A 20614-nucleotide genomic window follows, 5' to 3' on the forward strand; every position below is an offset into this window, starting at 1 on the left:
TCCACCCATTCATCTACTTCACTTCTGATGCAAGGGATTGCATTTGGGTTACTGCAGGATTGATTTCCCTGCAATACTGTGTTTATGTTTATTACTGTAGGGGTGCCTCTGAGAACACAACTATTTACAATGATTTCCCTCAGGAAAATCAAAATCAAAACAATAATGAACTTGCACAAACAGTTTAAGTCCCAGGTCCCAGCCCCTGGCAGCGACTTCGTGGAGCACAGGCATAACTTTTACAGGCAGAAGATAAAAGCAATGTTTGAAATAACTTTTGGTTTCAGTGATTGATTTTAACTGTGCCTGCCACCTTTTCTTCTCCAGTAGCAAGTAAGTGCTGAAGCATCAACCTGTGACCCCTCAGCCAACCAGGGAGCAGTGGGAAGATGACCCTGTCCTCGGGTGGTCCAGCTGCATCTCAGAGAAGCAAAAGGCGGCTCTCTGAAAAAAAGGATTCCAACCAAAGGAGATGTACGTCGTACTGGAGAAAACATACCAGAAGGGAGTGCATCGTCCATGAGATTAGAGGGCTCAAGGCTTCTTGATTTAAGCTGTAAAGTCAGTTACCAGATCAAGGTTCAACATAGCGAGGAGCAGGTGTTCTCCTGCCCTCTGCATACTGCATCCTCAGGGAGTGAGGTGGGACCTTCTTCTGTAACTCAACCACAGACACAAGGAGGGTCGCAAAACAAAATAGAGAGGAAAGGCGCTGAACCAGACATGAAGCCAATCCTGAGACCAAGAACTCTTCGAACGGGAAAAACATTCCTGGGAAGGAGGGGGCACCAAGGCCAGTGGAAGAGAAGGGGTGAGCACTGTAATTCTGCCTGGAAACACATGGCGGGAATAGAACCAGCAAGTGAGAGAGAATTCCATATGCAAAGGGGAAATATCAGCCCTGATGGAAAGTGATGTTCAACAGAGCCGTGTTTCACTTTATGTTCCTAAGATCTGAATTTTTCAAATGAGAGAAAGCCTCAGGTTTCTTTTAAACATACATCCAATATAATCTTTAGCTGTACCTAAAAGCAGAAGAGGGAGAATCTTCACTTGGGATAGAGCTACTCTTGATCAGTCCCCAAAAGAGAGCGATACCCAGGGCACCCACTATTCGAGGTGATGTTATCACTTTGCTGCTTGCTATTTGTCCCCTCCAACATCCTTGGCTCAGAAAGTGCATTCCTAATCTGCAGGAGATAGAAAAGAGGGCAAGGGATTCTACTAAGGCAACACAGAGCTCACAAATGTGTCCTTCTGAGGACAGAGTGCCAACAGACCCCAGAGCCACCCTTTAACTTAACCAAGACACACAGAGACTTTTTCCACTTAGGAAGCAGATAAAAGGCCAGCGGAGCTCACGTGGCTGTGCATAAAGGCCCAAACTGATAAATGGATAAGCAACGCTAGAAGCAAGGGTCAGACTGTTTAGAGGAGTGCATTCACAGCCATTAAGCATGGTTAAGTTACCAAAACACAGCTCTGTGACCCTTTTGATTTACTCAGGTCTTTCTTCAAAACAAAACAAAACAGAACACACCCCTAAAAAAACATGGCTTAGGATAAAATTTTCCATCCATGATCCCAGTAAAAAGAGGCTTTTTAGGGGCGCCTTGCTGCCTCAGTCAGTAGAGCATGTGACTCTTGATCTCAGGGCTGTGAGTTCAAGCTCCACATAGGGCATAGAGCTTACTTTTTAAAAAGAGGCTTTTTAGGGTCACAATCAGTCTACAGGGTGGGTTTTGTTGTTGATGATTTGGTTTTCCACACGAAATTTCACAAGTAGATGAAAAAAGCAAAAAATACATACTTTTTTTTTTTAATATTTTATTTATTTATTTGACACAGAGAGAGAGAGAGAGAGAGAGAGAGTGAGCACAAGCAGGGGGAGTGGCAGGCAGAGGCAGAGGGAGAAGCAGGCTCCCCACAGAGAAGGGGGAGCCCGACGTGGGACTCGATCCCAGGACTCCGGGATCGTGACCTGAGCCGAAGGCAGTCGCTTAACCAACTGAGCCACTCAGGCGCCCCAAAAAATACATACTTTTATATTAATTCTGATCAACACTCTCCCCTCCTCCCCAAGGACAGCCAGTTCATTAAAACATGCAATTATGATTCCCAAGGAGTGCTGGGCCTTCCTGAAGTTCTATACTCCCACCTCCGCCTCCTGACACAAGCCTATTTGGCTTCCTTTAGAAAAATGGTTATTAGGGGAAAAAGTCTGGGTGTATTTGTCGTTCTGTCATTACTAACCATTCAACAGACAGGAAACCGAAACATGTTTGTTTTCATTGAAAAGGTAACTTTACATTTTATAAGCTCTATGTAGATTTTTCATGTAACTGCTCCTTTCTTGTCCTAAAAAGGTGTCTTAGAAATTACAACCAACAATCAGTGCTTGAAAATCAGCAGCAGCAGAGTTTTTCTCTCTACAGAATAAAAGTGACACAAGTTCACTAAAGTAAATGACACATGGAAATCACTGGTTCGATGCCTGCCTTCCTTCTCTCTGTTAAACTCCATGAACAGAGGACTATGTTGTTTTGCCCTTTTGAAATATGCTCGGTGCCCATCACACACATCAATAAATATGTGCTGAATGAGGAAAAGCACCAAGAAAACATAATCCTATCATCCAGAATTCATGCAATGCATGTACAGGGAACATTCTCTATATAGAATTATGTACTCTACATTTTGAACATTATATTGTGAGCATGTTTTTACATCTCAAATGTACGGTATTTCAGAAATGGGGTTATATAATATTCCTTTATATGAACATATCTTTCCTTCTTTAAACTCGCAAATATTTTTTGACCACCGTATATGTCAGGCACTGTGCTAATGCTAAGAATATAGCAATGAGGTACACACTGCTGGACACTGAGATTTTAATACACCCGTACTGCTTAAAAAAAAGAAGAAGAAAAGAAAGGAAGAGAAAGAAAGAAACAAACAAACAAAGGCTACTACAAGTAGATCCCGGGCAAAACATTCCTGAGTATTTTTCTAAGGATATATTCTCAAAAATGGAACGACTGGATCCAAGGATATGAACTTTAAAGCAGTCGGACCTATAGTAGCAAACTGCTTTCTTAAGAAGGTTGTGACAATTTATAATTCCATCAGGAAAATACTACAGTACCTATCTTCTAGTCACATCACCAATACTGAACATTACCAACTGACAATGATGAAAAAAAAAATTTAGTGGAAAAGTAACAATTCATTATTCAAACAGAGAGTTCTTTAACTACTAACCCGGTTCAACATTTTTTCACACGCCTATTTGCTGTTTGCATTTATTGTATTATGAAGTCTGTGTTCACGTTCTTTGTCCATTGTTCTACAGACGTTAATACTTTTCTTATTGATCTGTAACCACAGATAGTGAGATATTTACCCTTTGTCATACTTTCTGCAAATACTTTTCTCATTTGCTATTTGTCCTTTAACTATGTTGATATCTAACACAGAGTAGCTCAAAAACTTTCAGAGTCAACTCTGACCTTTCTTTGGTTCTCCCTCATGGTTTTTATGCTTAGCAAGTCTTTTCTCATCCTGGGGGAAGTTAAATATACAATTGCATTTCCTTTTTGGTTAACAAAAAAAAAGGTTTACATTTTTTTTAGATTTAACTCTTTAATCTACCTGGAATTTGGCTTCCACCCCCACCCCAAGGCTTCTTTTTATAACATTTTCCAAATACTTAAACCAAGGCATCCTGCCAGACTTTTTGGACAGGATCAACCACAGTGTATGCTGCCCAGGTGCCAGGCATGTTAGGAACTATATGTACATCATTGCTCATGCTCACCACAACCCTGTAAGGGAGGTGATATTTTCCATCTTATCATAAGCAAAGGGAGCTGGAGGGAAAGCACATCTCTAAGGCAGAAGGCTGGCAGGAGGAAGGCAGGGCTAGTATTTGGACTTAGATTGCCTAGCTCTAAAACTTATATTCTTTTCCACTATATTGTGTCCTCCAAAGTGATCTCTATTCCTTCTGAAATCCCGTAACATTTCCTGTCCTAATTACATGGCACCCTGACTGACCTGTAAGGGTCACAAACACCAGCAAGTAGCATAAATGAGGAGTGTGGGCAGGATGCAATGCAGTGGGGAGTGGGGATCATGGACAACCAGAAAGCATGGGGCCTGCAGACAGGTGTAGCTCTAGCTCACTGTTCCCTCAGGGTTGTCTGATTTTCTGGGTTTTCCAGGGAAGCTGATAAATGGGATTTTTATGTGAAATCTCCTGAGTTATAAATTTTGGCAAGTAACTGAATCTCTTTAAAAACACTGAGCAGTATAAACAAGTCTGAGAACCAGATTCACTTCAAGAGCTGCCCAACTGCTGCCGATGGACCCATCATGACTCCTCTTATGCCTACATCTTGTCATCCTATCTGGCCCGGAAGCTCCCGATCGAGGCCAGTTGTCATCTGCTGGGGTCCTCTGATCCTGCTTTGCCATTCCACACAGTAGTGCCTGATAGAAAGCTCAGGACACATATACAATTTCAAGTATATATTCTTAATCTCAGTGACCCAACTCAAGCAGAAATGGCCATTCAAAGCAAAATATACTTCCAAATTAATGATCTCAATTTACAGTGAGACATTTGATTTTCCAAGTCATCTCTGATCCTCCTAAAAGTAGATGAGCTACTTATTTAAAAAATTTCCATCATTTTACTAAGATGTTGATGAAAACAAAACACAAATGACCAGAAAGAACAAAGTAGGAGCCTGCTACCTGTTTCTCATTTCCTGAGCTCTCAGGAAGCACTTGACATGCAGTAACTATGATTGGTTTCTGCACTGGAGGCATCAGGGAAGGCTTCAAGGCTACAGGGGGCCCTTGAATCCTGGAGAGGACTTAAGTTAACCAGGAGGAGGAGAGCGAGTGTAAGGGAGAGCAGAGAGATGATCTCATGGAATGGTGCAATCACACAGGGAACAACAAGACACCAAAGTAGGTTGGGCATAGATTATGTAAAGATTTGACAGTCTGACTAAGGAGCTGACATTTTATCTTTTGTTCCAGTAGGAGCAAATAAAGGCTTCTGAGTTGGAAAACAAAGTGATGAAAGCAGTGAGCTCAATCTTGGCTCTCTGCTCCTCTTTAGCTATTCTCTTACTCTGAATGATGATGTGTGACTCCATAGCTTTCCATATTACCTACATTATTAGTTCTAACTCAATTCAACAATCAGTTATCGAAGCCACGCTGCGTAAGTGATTTAACAGTGTGCTTCAGCCACCTCGTCCGTACAACGGGGATAATAGCAGTATCGACTTTGTGGGATTATTGGAGGGCTGAATATAAAGCACTTAGAACAGGGACAGGCACAGAGTCAGCACTACACATTTGGTATTTACCATCATCACTTTCCTGTTGTTGTTCTGACAATTCCCAAGTGATGTTTCTAGCACAAGCCTGTCATCTGAACCGCAGACCTAGATAGCCAGTGGCCTACTTCCCCCTGGAAGTCTCAGCCCTCTCCAACCTAGCATGTAGAAGGAACTCTTGATTCCATCTACAAATCCTCCTTAAACAGGACCACAATCGAATGCAAAAATCCCTGCTCCTCCTCCATCTAAGTAAACAGCACCTCTATCCAACAACTACTCAGCCAGAAACCTGGGAGTCATTCTTGATTCCTACCCTTGTATCTAAAATATTATTGGCAACTTCTATTGGTCACCCTCAAAAACACACCTCAAGTTCATCCACTTCTCTTCATCCCCACTGCCACCACCTTAGTCCAAACCAGCAGTCTACCACTGGGTCTCCCACCCTCTATTTAGTCTCCTACTCTTGCCTCTCCTCAAACTATTCTTCACACAGCAGCCCGAGTGATCTTTTCAAAATATAAACCAGATCATGTCATAACCTCATTTATTCCTACTGAACTCAGAATAAAATCCAAACTCAGAGCTCTAACTACAAGTTGTAATTTCTCTGTTCATTTGATTACTGTCTAGCTCCTAAGACCTCTATGAGGGTGGGCCCCATATTTGCCATGTTCACTGCTATCTCCTCAGAGTTGAGCATAGCCCCTGATACATAGTAAGTGCTCAATTAGTATTTGTGAGACAGAGGAGAGAGGAGAGAGAGAGAGAGTGACCTGTTCCTAACAATATCTGGCATCTGGGTATCAGATAGAACTGAGAGAGGAAAGATGGGAATTAAAGACATTTTAGTATTTTAGACATGTGGTAAATAGAGCCTGGGATAAAGATGGTCACTAGGAGAGGGATGAATTCTTCAGACATTTCAAGAACAAATTAATAAGATTTGGGAACTGAAATACTTAAGAGAACAGGGAAGAACTAAAAATAAATTACATGTGGGGAGCCTGGGTGGCTCAATCAGTTGAGTGTCGGACTCCTGATTTTAGCTTGGGTCATGATCTCATCTCAGGGTCATGAGATGGGGCCCTGCATCGGGCTCCATGCTCATCAGGGAGTCTGCTTGGGAATCTCTCTCTGCCCCTCCCCCACTGAAATAAATAAATAAATCTTAAAAAAAATTAAAAAATAAAAATAACTTACATGTGAACCTGACCAAGAGACCAGTGATATTGTGAATATAAATGGACTTATCAGCAGGTGGAATTGTGGAGTTTTCTGAGAGAATAATAAATCTGATTTTATAGTTTCAGGTTAGAAGTCACATGTGCTGTCATAAGTGGAAGTGTCCCTCCCCACCAAATAAATAAATAAGTGGAAATGTCCCATGAACACATACAAGTGATGACCTGAATTTGAGATAAAAGGCTGGAGATAAGAGATTCAGAAGTCACTCCACCTATAGACGTAACAGTTGAAGCCATAAGAACAAATGAAATCATGTTTATTAGCTTATTCAACCAAAATACACACATACACACACACACAGTGCTAAATAATGGGGACATAATAAGACAGAAATGGACCTTGCCCATTTGGCATGTATAATCTATAGCCAGTTCATAATCTCCTAAAAACTAATTTAAACAAAGATAACAAAATTAAAGATAACCTGGAATGTCTATATTGTAGGGGTGAATGTAAAGGAAAAATCCTTAAAGGAGGCAGGGAAATAGCAATGAGAAAAGTATGAGAGTAGCTAAAATAACACAGTATTCTAGCCAGAAAAGGCAGCTGAGAGATGATTGAGTTTCAAGCAGAGAGGTGATGTATACAGGGACCAATATTACAAGGAAGAACAGAATGATGATTGAGAAAAGGTTCTTTCAGACAGTGGCATCTGTATGTTAGCAAAGTGGTGGGGATGGATCTACAGAGCGGGTGCTTCAAGAGTGAGTTCAGTTGCAAGGAAAGGGAAACTGCAGACACAGAAAACTTACTCCAGAATTTGTGCCTCAAAAGCAAGCAAACAAAGAAAAAACCACCCCAGATGTAAGACTGTCTGCAGAGTCAAGCAAAGGGTTTTCTCAAGATGGTAACAGATATTAAGGGATTTCCCTAGGTCTCTGGTCCAAGGATTAGATACATGGTGGAGCTGCTGCCTGACAAGTATGCAGACTGAAATGGTCACTGAAAACCGAATGTCAACCCATGCTACAGCTATGTAACCCGCTGAGGGCCAGCTGTCCCTTTACTTGCCCTACCTCCCAAATTACGACTGCCAATAATGTCTCCCTCTCCGCTTTTTAAAAGATTTATTTGGGGGGGGGGGGGAGAGAGAGAGAGAGAGAGAGAGCACATACACGTGCATGGGGGGAACACAGAGAGAGAATCTTCAGGCAGACTCCCCATTGAGCGTGGAGCCCAACACAAGGCTCGATCTCACGACCCTGAGATCATGACCTGAACCGAAATCAAGAGTTGGACACTTAACCGACTAAGCCACTCAGGCGACCTCCCAACTCGCTTTTTTAAAGATTTCTTTTCAGCTTGTGTTCCTGATCAGATTGTGGGGTTCCCTTGCCCTTGAGAACCTGGCTGGCTTCTAGACTGCTTCATGGATCATCTAAGCTTGTGGCTATATTTAGACTGCAAAGTTGTTCCTATTGCACCGATACAAGAACACAGCTGCACTTACTCTTTACAGTGGTAACATGTTTTTTTAATCTGACATAAACAAAATATATTAGTTATGGAAATTATGGAAAGAGAATAAAACTAGGACCCCACAATGTCATCTCTAGTTATTATTCTGCTGACTCGAACCACACTTTAAATGATGGCATCCTCAATATCGATCTTGAAATACATTACTTGAAAAAAAGAAGCAGGGGCACCTGGGTGGCTCAGTCGTTGAGCGTCTGCCTTCGGCTCAGGTCATGATCCCAGGGTCCTGGGATTAAGCCCTGATCGGGCTCCCTGCTCCGTGGGAAACCTGCTTCTCCCTCTCCCACTCCCCCTGCTTGTGTTCCCTCTCTCGCTGTGTCTCTCTCTGTCAAATAAATAAATAAAATCTTAAAAAAAAATAAAAAATAAAAAGAGAAGCAGCTGTTTCTGAAATGAGATCTGCTAAAGTAAAAGGCTGGCTGGAAAAATATAGATTTGAAATCACTGAGGTTATCTGTTCAAAACAGGTCTACACTCATTTGCCACATACAAATCTTTGAGTTTTTATCCAACTCTTTCCTGATATTTGGCACTGATTTGGCATGGAAGGTTCTGATGAGGTAAGTGAGGACAGTAAGTAAGCATGAGGGACTGGCACGGGCGATTGACCATCCTATACCAGGCATGCCCAGTGATCTCAATAGTTCAGTAAGTCAGGACCTCACCAAGGTCTTGCCTGGGAGGTCTGGGCAGTTGTTCAATGCAACAGAGGCTCTCTCTGTAGGCATCGAAAACTTAGCACTGGGGACCAGACTAGCATGAGAACTCCTGCCTTTCCTTCTGGACGGAAACACGTGGAAAGGCAAACAGAGAGAAATGCTGCTGACGGTGTCTATTGTTCAGACTTGTTGTCAACATAGTCCCCAGGGCAGTGTGGGAGCAAGAAGTTACTGAATTTCAGCAAAAATAAACCTGCCTTTCCCCTCACTATTACAGTCCTTCTAGCAACACCGAATGTGCTTTTGAAACCAGAAGGCTTAATGTAATAATGATTCCATTCTTGATAATGTATTTCCAAGAAATGCAACTAAAAGGAACTGCTATCTCGAAAGAGCTCCCACCCAAGACTGCAGCACCAGAAACAAATGCTCTCCATGTCTGACATCCAACTGACCCCAGCCCCCAGCAAAAGTGCAGGGTTCTCCAGTCATCCATCAAAACCACATAACTCATTCCCAAGCCATTCCTAGATGTGACCTGATCAGACATAACTCCCCCCACTCTCTCCCTCCTGTACCCTTCCATGGTGTCCTCCGGAATTCCCATTCAGTGATGAGCAAACACCCCTAGATCTCCAACCTCACGTGCTCTGAATGTTCCCTTGACTTGCGTGTCCTAATTGAAACCTTGCTATCTCCAGGATTCCAAATCCCTGAAGCTCTCTCATGTGGAAAGTGATGGTGTCTTTCACATCCAGCCAGCCAGATACTCCGCATTAACACTTTCAGACCATTATTCCCATGCCTATCTTAAAAATCCCTGCTCCTCTGAGCTCATGTCATTGAATCTGTTCGCCTCTGTCCTTCTCTGCCTTGGTCCCAAGTATGCACGAGGTATAACAAGCTCTTAATTGGTCTCTTGGCATCCATGCGTGCTCCTTTCTAGTCCAGGCTCCACATAGCAGCAACTGACTTTGTAAAATTATCCAAGAGATCACGTCACTCTTCTGCTTCACACATTTCAGGCTTCTTAATGTGCATAAAATCTGCTCCTTCCTGAGGCTCATGAGCTTCTGCATGATCTGGTCCCTGCCCACTCTCCCCATGTCATCACCTGCTCTGCTCCTCGACTGCTCACTCTACTCTGGTGTGGGGTCTGCTTCTCCTTCCTCAAATTCACTAAGCCCTCTTCTGCCCCAGCCAAGCAGTCATCTACCATGAAAACAGCACTTGGGAAAGAGGAGATCATCAGAAGGCTTAGGAATAGTTCCTTAGGAGTATGGCAAGGGGAGAAAAAATTCTACCACTGGGACACAATTTAAAAAAGTCAAGTTTGGAAGCAGACCCCATTCCTAAACATGGCACATGCAAATACGATGAATCACTTTGGAAAAGGTTGTTCTTCCATGACTAAAAGGACTGTCAGTGGTACTACAAAACTGGGCCATCCTTGGCAAAAATTAATTCTTCCCAGTGGCAGTCAGGGCATGGATTCCAGCTGAGACAAGGCCCCAAGGCAGCAAATGATGATTCCAGCTCCCACAGGATTTCATGTCTGATGATAACTCAAGTCCTACCAGAACTACTCAGCTTTATGGGCTCAAACATGTACATTTTCATTTACCCACCCACTCACTCACATTCTCCAAACCATTAAATGGCCCTAGAGACAGGAGCTCAAAAACTCAGTAACCTTTCCTGGTCCACAGGCCACTTCACCCTCCCCGAGTCCCCCTTCTACTCCCTCAATGAATGCCATTTCACAGGCCAAAGGAATCTTGGGATTTGGGCTTCCCTGCCATTCATTTCCTTTTCCAATTTCCAAATCTGAAAAGTCACTGTGGCATCTACCATTTTTAACAGCTTAAAAATTCACTGATTAGTGCAACAACTTTGCTCCCATAAAGTAGCTACCAATTATCACCCCATTTACAAAAAAAGGAGAAAGTATAAATGAGGTGGATAGGTGCTTTTTGCCAATATCTGTGACAGAAACAGGAAATAAAAACTGATTTTCTAGATTTCATTTAGGGATGTATTAAAAAGACGATGGTTATCAACAATTTCTTTCCGGTATTTCCTGTAACTTTTCGGAACAGACGCTGTAATCAGAAGAGGGGTTGATTAAGAGATATGGATGACTGGACCAGCAGCAGTGGGGTGCTGGCTGAGGCGGAGGTTCAGTCATTACTCCATGAAATACTGCCCTGTGTAGTTTACCCAGCTTTCAAATTTAAGCTAGTGAGTATTATAGCATTTTGGATTCTAATATCCTCATTTCTTCTAAAGTCCTGAAAAAATATCAGGATTTATGATTCATACTCCACTCTTCCTAGGAGTGGACCAAAAAACCAATGAGAAAGACAGGTACTAGGAACTCTAAGTCACTGGGAGCTCTCAAAGCCTCCACCATTGGAAGTGGTTTTACAACCATCTCTTCTGGTCCTATGAACAGGGTCCGCATTCCTCAGAAGGTGCTAGAGAGAGAAGTGGCTTGAGAAACACTGAATTTGCCTCAACTCACCAGAGCCTGAGGTGGACAGAAGCCCTTCACATTTTCAGGATTCAGCTGACGAAGGACAGAGTTTATCCATTGGTAATGTGCTAGAAGAACAAGGCTTCTGGCATCTAAACCTCCAGCACATCACAAACTTCCTGCTATTATCTAATATCCCCCCAAATCAGCCATCACTGTTTCCATGGTAACCGACAGAGAAATAGCAGCCTGCCAAATGGCTTTTGTAGTTCCTTTTCCAGCTTGTTTTTCAGTATAGAACTAAAGCTAGCTGGGAAAAGAACCAGACTAATCTTTATAGCAGGGACATGATGCATTTTGGAAAGTACAACTGGGTCTGGGACAAGGAGCATAGACAAACTTTAATGAGCCCAGCTTGAAAGAATAAAAAAAGGTTCTTGGTTTCTAAAAAAGTGTCCACTGAAGTATATTTGGTAAGCTTTACTTTTGTCTTGAGATAGTATATCCTGACATTGGCCAGAAGACAGATATGGTGCTATTCACTCTGTCTTTAACTGAATTAACAAAAGAAAGGATGGGGTGAATGGAACGGCAAGATCAGGCAAGTTTACTCGGCCACCAAGTACCTTATTATCATTAAAGGAAACGATAATTTATGCTACAGTCAAAATGAATGGGCAGGAGTTGACTGGCTTGGACTAGAGGATAGTGAAGAAGGATCAGCATCCTGGAGGGGTGAAACATTCATCTCAGGGACGACGCCTGCATGAAGCCAGCTGAGCCAACTGCATGAATCAGAGGGGCACTCATACTTAGGAAACAAAGACCTCCTTGCCATTTCAGCACAGGGAGAAACTGCTAGGACACCGTGTGTAGAACTGGGGCGGCTTTCAGAAGACCAGCAGCTACAGAGATCTGCCGGAGGTGCCAGACAGTACAACAAACAGCTACCGCAGGGGTGGAGGGGATGGCATGTAACAAAAACAGTGGCCCCAAACAGATGCTTTTCTGTCTCCAAACTGCATACCTGAATAAAGTACACCAAGTCTCATGACTCTTCTCCGTCACTTTCAGATGAGAAATTTTGACTCAAGTCAAACAGGTATTTAGCTTCTCTTCTGATAGGTTAAAACGAACCGGATTTTGAAAGAGATTCCCTCCCACCACCTCTAACATACTCTGCATGTCTTGCTGACAGACGTGAAAATTACAGCCTATAGTAGCATACTAAGTTGGGTTCCTAAGAGTTTCCTGACAGAATGTCAGACTCCTACAAATTCCGCACAGAAGACTAACGTAATTTATACTTTTTAATTTATGCTTTTACCTTGAGTTGTATGAATCATGAGTCATGTTCTCAGAGCCCTCACCGACCGGAGTTTAGAAAGAAAAGTAGACACAGATTTTCAAAAACCATTTCCTTTCAATCCTTCAGGAAAGGGATCATTATAATAAGATAGAGAGGATGTACTCTAATATGCATTTCTAAGGCTGTCAACTCAAAGAAAGGCTTCTGTACTTCTGGTTTAGCTAGATTTGTGGAGTCCTAGATTTTGGGATCTGTTAAAGAAACCTGAATGAGTCCTTCCAAAAGTTTAAACTTGGGTCTTGTTTACCCAAGAATGGAACTTACAGGCTCTGAGGGGGGAAAAAAAAGCCAGTTTTAAACTGTATTCAGTCATGCGTGATGATAATTTCCAATATATTAAGCTTCAATTTTCCCATCTTAAACAAAAGCCAAAATTGAAGGGATATACAATTATATCAAACTCAGTCATAGTTTAGATTATGCAGGAAGCCAAGACTTACGGTACTGCCACCTTTGTATTTCCTCCCAAATCCATTTCCTCAGCCAACTTTGTTTCAAGATCCCAGGTGAATTTTCTTACTTAGGAGGTCTATATTTTTATTAAATCAGCCATCATAGGTATAGTGCAGATTCTCTTGCCACTGGCAGATAATTACAGGGACGGTACCACGTTTTCTAGTATTTCATGGCCTGTGCTTTCACTATACTCATCAAAATAAACTGTAAGAAGCCTTGAGATGATAAAGCTTCAGTATGGGCAGTCTCCCTCTTCAACCGGGATTTTGTTCCAAATGGTTGCCTTCAAGGCTGTGTGGCAGTTGTATTACCCATCCACTCATGAACCTCTAACAGAAGTCAGGTATATTACCAAGAAATAGCTCTTGGTCGCCATGAATAATGTTTTCATATGAGAAAATGAAGACCTTCAGCTGCCTGGAGGGGACATGGAATGGGGGTATTCTGGGCACCAGAATACTGCTAATGCTTAATGGCTGGAAACTGCTTCTACAGTAAAACTACTTATCCAGAAAGCATGCTTTGGGAATCCTTAGGCTTCAAATCTATAAATAGGCCAAAAATGTTTTTAAAAGGGTGGTGGTGGTGGTGAATGGATGTTGTAAAGAAACAGTAACTGAACACTTAAATACCTGGCAACAAAGAAAGTAACCACCAAGAACGAGAGGCTAGGATTACATTAAACATTATCCTGCATGTAGCACAGCTTACGTGCCAGTCAGAGAGGAGGAAGGAAAACTCCCGTAGGAAGGCAGAGCACCAGCATGTGCTAGGTCATAAGCTCCAGGAGGGAAAAGGTGACTTCATCTCACTCAATCGTTGCTACAGCCCCAGCTCCCACGATCATGCCTGAGAAAAAGTTGGTGTTCCTTATGCCCGGCTTGAGAAGAGGATCTCACCTTAAAAATGAGACACATGGTGTTTCTCTGCTATTCACATAACAGGAGTCTTCCCAAGGGCAGGATGAATTTTTCATACAATTTATTTAACTGGGTTTTAACTGAGTGGAAGCTGCATATAAAAGCATAACCATACCCAAACATTGGGTTGTCTGCTTCTCAAGTGGTACTCCTGGTATATGAGAAGGCTAATCACCAATGAAACAGTGAAGTCTATTCAAAGTGCTCAGGAGCGAGCTCACTCAGTAAGTCACTGGCAACTGACAATCCCCTGCTAACACATACCAAAGAAAACCTAATCAATGGAAATTATACCAACAAAAGCTGCTTAATGGCGTAAATGCAAAAATAAAACAATATGCTTCAAAATACCATGCTTGGAAACCGAAATACATGTCAGGAAAATAGCCCAGTCCATTAACTATGTTCTTAGAAGCAGCATATCTGATGAAGAACAGACATGAGCACTGACACACTAACTATTTGGTCTGGATTAGGTCATATTCTAAACACAGCCTTATAAGCCTTTCCACACTGACTGGATCTGCTTTAATTTATTAGCTAAATGATCAGGAACCTTGGTAAGAAAAAAACACAAAGATAATAAGATAATCTGGTGGGGGTTTGCTCTTTTGAGTTCCTACTATCCTTCTATCTATCTTAGTTCTAAGGTCCTATACTTTTTTGATTTAAGAAAATTAACAGTCTTCGTGTCCCTCAAATGTCATGTAATACAGGTAAAAGCTGGGACGGAAAACTAAAGTTATTATATAGTTTAGTCACTGCTTCTCCACTTGAACTTGGACAGACCACCACCTCTGATATTTTGGCTTGAATTTCCTCTTTCTGAAAGAATTACAGGTTCATCTGTATTTCAGAAGATGGCTCAGAAGGCAATGAAGATGCTCACAATGTTCCCTCACAGAAAAGAGGCAGAAGACTTACATACAATAAAGTCTTTTTCAGGGCATCTTCCTCACACCACCTTCCTTTCCCATCTCGCATGTACTAGCTTGAGCCTTCCCTTTATAAGCCCTCCTTCACAGCATCTATCATAATTCCAATTATTTCAATAATCAGTAATATCTGTCTATCCCCTCTATCCATGAGGACAGGGATTGTGTCTGTTCGTTTCCACCCAACGGAAACAGGCCCCCGGTGCTGGGCACAAGGCAAGCAGTTTCTGTCGGGTAAGTAAATGAATGAATGAATGAACGAAGGGAGTCCAAAGTTAACCATGGGGGAGGCAATCAGTTGAAAACGTTTCAACAATAAAACACGTACTCCTATTCTCTAAATCTGAAAACAGGAGCTTTTGAGAGCACTACTTTTTTCACAGACTATTAGAAGGCAAGAAAAACATAAAAAAAGAGAAAGAGAATACTCACTGGTGGTGGCTTCCTTCTCATCTCAAAACTGCGTGTGGCACCAAAACTCAGGGAAGCGATGACGGGACATCTCCCTAGGGAAGGTTCATCGTCGCTATGCCAGTCGACACTGTCCTTTTCATTTCGGTAAAGATTGCAGAGCAAGGAGTTGAAGGTATGGCCGGTGTTCTCTTCAATCTGGTCCTTCAGTGTGCGCAGCACAGGGTGCCACTGCAATTGGGAGGCCAAGAAAAGGGGCAGAGATGGTTCACATCAGACACAAGGTGGCAACCACAGGTAAAACAGAACGAAGCGTAAAATCAGCCATGTTCTAAACAGGGGCATGGAATAAGCAGAACACTGGGAATGCGACAGCCACAGGCAAGAGGAGTCGATTCCCTCCCATTGTTTCTATTTTGATGCAAGCTGACCCCCACAATTTTACTAAGGTACTAAGCTCGGTCTAGCAATGTCATGAGGACCAACCCTCTCTACACATCTCCACCTTTCCATGTAAAATACACGACCCTCGGAAGGCAGCGACTGTCATCACGTTCAGTCAGTCAGTAAGGAGGTTAAGTGGAGCGGGGAGCCCGGCCTGCCGCCCCAGCCGATGAGCTGCCAGGAAGTTGGCAGGTACAGACTGAAGTCTGAGGAGTGAAACAACTTTCCTGCTGGGTGGCCCTCTGTTCACTCGACTCCTATTTTATCGTGAATGACAGAATTGCTTTTAAAAAAAGATATTTAGTATTTCCAGAGTGGCTAACTTCCTAAAAATAGAACCTAAGGGAAAAAACCTTCTACAGAATAGAATCACAACGTGGCCTTGATAACTACATGGGCTGTGATTTAAACAGATACTACAGCCCTGCCTCCTGAGCTCCTGGTTCACTTACGCCATTTATATTTGGAACTCACGTCTTGCCACGTACACTATAGGAAGCTATGACCCGACCTTAGGTTGTAGTCGGGAGCTACAATCAGCATAGGTTGTATTAGTTCTTGTTAGAATTCTGTCCTTCCTCCAAGAAACCTCAAGTACTTTACAGAGCTTCCTTTTGTGACAGTTGTTCTCACACCCCTATCAAAAATTGAGGACCTCAAAGAACTTCTGTTTATATGGGTTACAACTATGACGTTTATCCTATTAAAAATTAATACTTAAAAAAGTTAAACTATTGGTTAATTCATTTAAAAAAATACAAACCCATGACACATTAACATAAATACTATTTTACAAAAAATAACTCTATTTTCCAATACAAAAAACTGGCAAGAAGATGGCACTGTTTTGCAAATCTCTTTACTGTTTGGCTTCACTGAAGAGGTGATTCTCACATCTGCTTCTGCATTTAGTCTGTTACAATATGTTGTTTTTGTTGAAGTATATGAAGAAAATTGGCTTCACATGAATATGTAGTTAGAAAAGGACAGGAGTCTTTTCCAGCCTTTCCAAATAATTGTGGATACTCTTTGCTATTACACCAAAACTCAACAAGTACTAGTTGCAGTGTGGAATCGGAAACCATATCAACAAACTTCTGTTATATTCTCTTACATTTAAATCTACTGGTCCCGCTTGCACTTTGAATGAGTCTTTTAATCTTTTATGATTCTGTAACATCAAGCATTGGTCATGTGGAAAATACTGATCCAATGAGTAATGCAGACTGACATTACTGTTGACACATTTCATTATACAATTTTAAAAAACCATATCCATTTAATATTACCACTGATCTCATCAGAAAAGACTAAGTAATAGAAAGAGGTCAGGATCAAAGGGGCAGATATGACTTTTTCCAAAATTCTAATTCTCTTGAAAACCCAAGGGATACTCACTTCATTCATTTATTAGAAAATGTCTACCAAATACTCAAGCCTGAATAACTACAGTTTGTCTGCTAGTTGTTCTTCCAAACAAAAATGGTCCATGATAAAAGTAGGTAGTTCAGCTATAGCTTAAAGAATCACACAAGTGTTTTGCCTTGACAACCATCACACTTGGCTTGTAGCAGGAGTGCTTTATGCATACTTTCCATTTCATCAAACTATTAAAGAGACATGAACTCAAATATTGAGATTTAATAAAACTAATAATGTTTACTGCTTTGAGGAATGTTCTTAAATGAAACCAGCCTTTTTTTTTTTTTTTAACTGGAAGTGCATGGTGGTGAAGAATACCATGATTACTAGCATCGGTGACAATGACCTGATTCATGCTCAGGCACCAAAAGTTTTTTTGTTTTTGTTTTTGTTTTATTTTTAACCAGAAGTTTTTTATCCACCATTATTTTCGTATCATCAGTGCAAATTCAACATAGTGAAAATGTCATACACTCCTAATATCATTATAAAAATAGTTTTGACCTGTGCACTCCCCAAAAGGACTTTGTGGACCCCTCCAGGGATCCACCGATTCTAATTTAAAAACTCTACCTTAGAGAACACCTTCAAAGTCATGTTCTATGTATGGTAGTGAAGGAATACATGTTCAGCAAAGGAAAGCATAATATTATAAGTATATCCCATGGCTACTGTCAGGTAAAACTGCCAAGGAAGCATATGTGGGAATCACTCAGCTTTGCTGTGATGTAGCAATCGTGGTAAACTGGGATTCCTTATTATGGATATTAGCATTACATTCTAAGCAGAGGATTTTTTAAAATAAACAACGATAACAACAAACCAAACTTAGATCAGTAAAATAGAAATGTTACTAAACTAACCTATGTTCAAGAGAATAAATTTCAAAGTGAAATTTCATAATAATGTTAGCAGGCTGTATTTCCTATTTATTTTATGGCTTTAAGCTTATCTTCACGGAGACAAAGATCAGATGCTAGAATTATACACTTAGCAAGAAAAACAAGAATGTAAAAGAGGAAGATAGCTTTTCTGCAATGTGACTGAGAAACTAATTAGCACTTCCCTGACTTGCTTAGGGACTGAGTACTGTGATAACTCCAAGTTTGCATTATGTTTCTAAGTGGGTATATATTTTTACTGGTTATTTTTGGTGGTGAAGTAAGGAGAAAAAAAAGGGGATAATGAACTAGAGGATTAATTTAGACTCTCCAACCAATACTCTATATACAGATCCCTCAGAACTGAATGTCTAAATTAAAAATTCAGCATCATCTCACTGTTCAGGGAAGACATTCTATCCTTAAAAGACATTTGAGGAAAAGAGTATGAGAAAATATGAATCACAGAAGTAAAAGGACCTATTCAGTGGCTTTCAAAAACTGTTTTGTAGAGTCTTAGGTACCACAGAGGTGTCTCTGGGATTACAGTAGGAGAAAGGAGAGGTCAAGCTGGTGGGACGCCCAGCTAGTCAAGGCACTTCTTTATTTTCATACATTGGGTCCATATAAGATTTAGTTCAAAAAAGACTAAAAGAAGTTTAATAACCTCTGACTGAATTTGCTCCTGCGCTTGGGTTATTAAGCTTGAGGTAATAATTTTAAAATTAAACAAGTTAAAATTAAACAAGAACCCCCAACACACATATATACCTTTACAAAATCTGAGAAAAAGACATCTCTTTTGGGTTTTTTTGTTTGTTTGTTTTTTAAAGATTTTATTTATTTGAGAGAGAGTGTGAGAGAGAGAGAGAGCACAAGAGGGGGGAGCGGGAGAGGGAGAAGCAGACTCCCTACTGAGCAGGGGGCCCGATGCAGGACTCGATCCCAGGACTCCAGGATCATGACCTGAGCCAAAGGCAGTCACCTAACCAACTGAGCCACCTAGGCGTCCATCTCTTTTGATTTTGTTCACGATGGTATATAAACAAACTAAATCTTTTAGCAATAAACACAAAGCTATGAGCCAGCCAAATTCAAATAAAAGAATTCTAATCTGACAACCTTAATATCCAACAAAAAAGCTTGCTTGAATAAATTATGGTATGTACATACAGATTATGGAATACTACATAGCTATTAAATATGATGTAAAAGAATATTTAATGATACTAAGACATGTTAATGATACAGTTAAATGAAATGTAGTATACATAGTTAATATATTTATAGAAAAATTCTCTCTATACAGTTCCCTAAAATGAAAAAAAGTGTGTGGGGGGGGGGAGGTGCACCTGGCTGGCCCAGTTGGTAGAGCATTTGACTCTGGATCTCAGAGTCATGAGTTCAAGCCCCATGTAGGGCATGGAGCCTACTTTAAAAAATAAAAAGACTGGAGCCAAACATCAGGTGGAAGAATTACCCAAAATTTTAATATTCCTCATGCTTATCTGTAGTTTCTAAAATTTTTGAAAATAAATTCACATTACATACATTGTAAGAAAAAGACTGTCATTAAAAAATTCTTTTGAAGAGTTGTCAAAATGTCCTCAAAGCATAAGTGGCCACAATATTCAGCATATCTGATGTGCCTTATGTTTATTCTAAAGCAGGGGTTCTTAGCCAAGGGCAATTCTGCCCCCCAGCAAATGTCTGGCAATATCTGGAGTCATTTTTGGTTGTCCCAACTGGGTGAAGGGTGCTTCTGGCATCTATTGGGTACAAGTCATGGATACTGCTAACCATTCTACAATGTACAGGACAGCCCCAACAACAAAGAATTATCCAGCCCGAAAACCAATAATACCAAGGTTGAGAAATCCTGTTCTAAAAGATTAACTACAGTGATGGGAAAGAACTTCTTCCCTAGAGCCTGTTTAATCCTCAACTTCTCTGCTATGACTGTTGACAAGAAGGTAAATTAATTCTGACAGAAACATGGCCAGCCATCTGTTGGATTGGTCTAATTCAATTCTCTTCATGTTTCCAAATCAACCTCAGCTATAAAGGGTCTCAGCACTTCCCTGGGTCACATTTTAAATGCAGCCCTACAAACAAAAGCATGGAGCTATCTTCTTATGTGAAAAAGCCACATCCCCACTTCCACCCCCGTCAATATTTTGTCCCTGAACACTGTAGCCAAGTGGGAGTTTATTATTACAAATTACTAGAAGCTCTAAAATGTGTCATATTTCTGTTTATCCCTATGTCATAAGTAAAACTCCATTTTCTTCAAAGTCTCATTCAATAAAGCATAAAATTATTTGCCAAAGGCAAGATTCCAGGAACTAAACAGGGAGCTGTTTCTTGGACCTTAACTTTATGCTTTGGACAAGCTTAATTTATATACTAGAATCTCCTTGTCTACTGTCATGGAAATTTTTAAAAACAAAAGAAACAGTAGAAATAAGCCAAAGCCAGGATAAGATTTCTAAAGTCGAAGAACTGCAGCCACAGAATGAGTATAAAGTCAACAAGAAAAACACGAGACTTTTTT

General features: G+C 41.0%; 1 protein-coding gene across 5 annotated transcripts in view; it reads right to left on the reverse strand.

Annotated features, from left to right (window-relative positions):
* The window catches only part of ALKBH3 (alkB homolog 3, alpha-ketoglutarate dependent dioxygenase), a 124813-nt gene that overhangs the window by 93393 nt on the left and 10806 nt on the right, over nt 1-20614 (reverse strand). For 4 of the 5 annotated variants that reach the window (XM_078058145.1, XM_036097694.2, XM_036097696.2 and 1 more), the window contains one exon: nt 15335-15544. In XM_078058145.1, coding sequence (XP_077914271.1) covers nt 15335-15544 — 210 coding nt within the window. Of the gene's footprint in view, nt 1-1824; nt 3379-15334; nt 15545-20614 lie in introns of those variants that run through there. The other variant, XM_078058144.1, reaches the window with a different exon arrangement.

The sequence above is a fragment of the Halichoerus grypus genome, chromosome 11 (genome assembly GCF_964656455.1).
Source record: "Halichoerus grypus chromosome 11, mHalGry1.hap1.1, whole genome shotgun sequence".
In the NCBI taxonomy this organism is placed as follows: Eukaryota; Metazoa; Chordata; class Mammalia; order Carnivora; family Phocidae; genus Halichoerus; species Halichoerus grypus.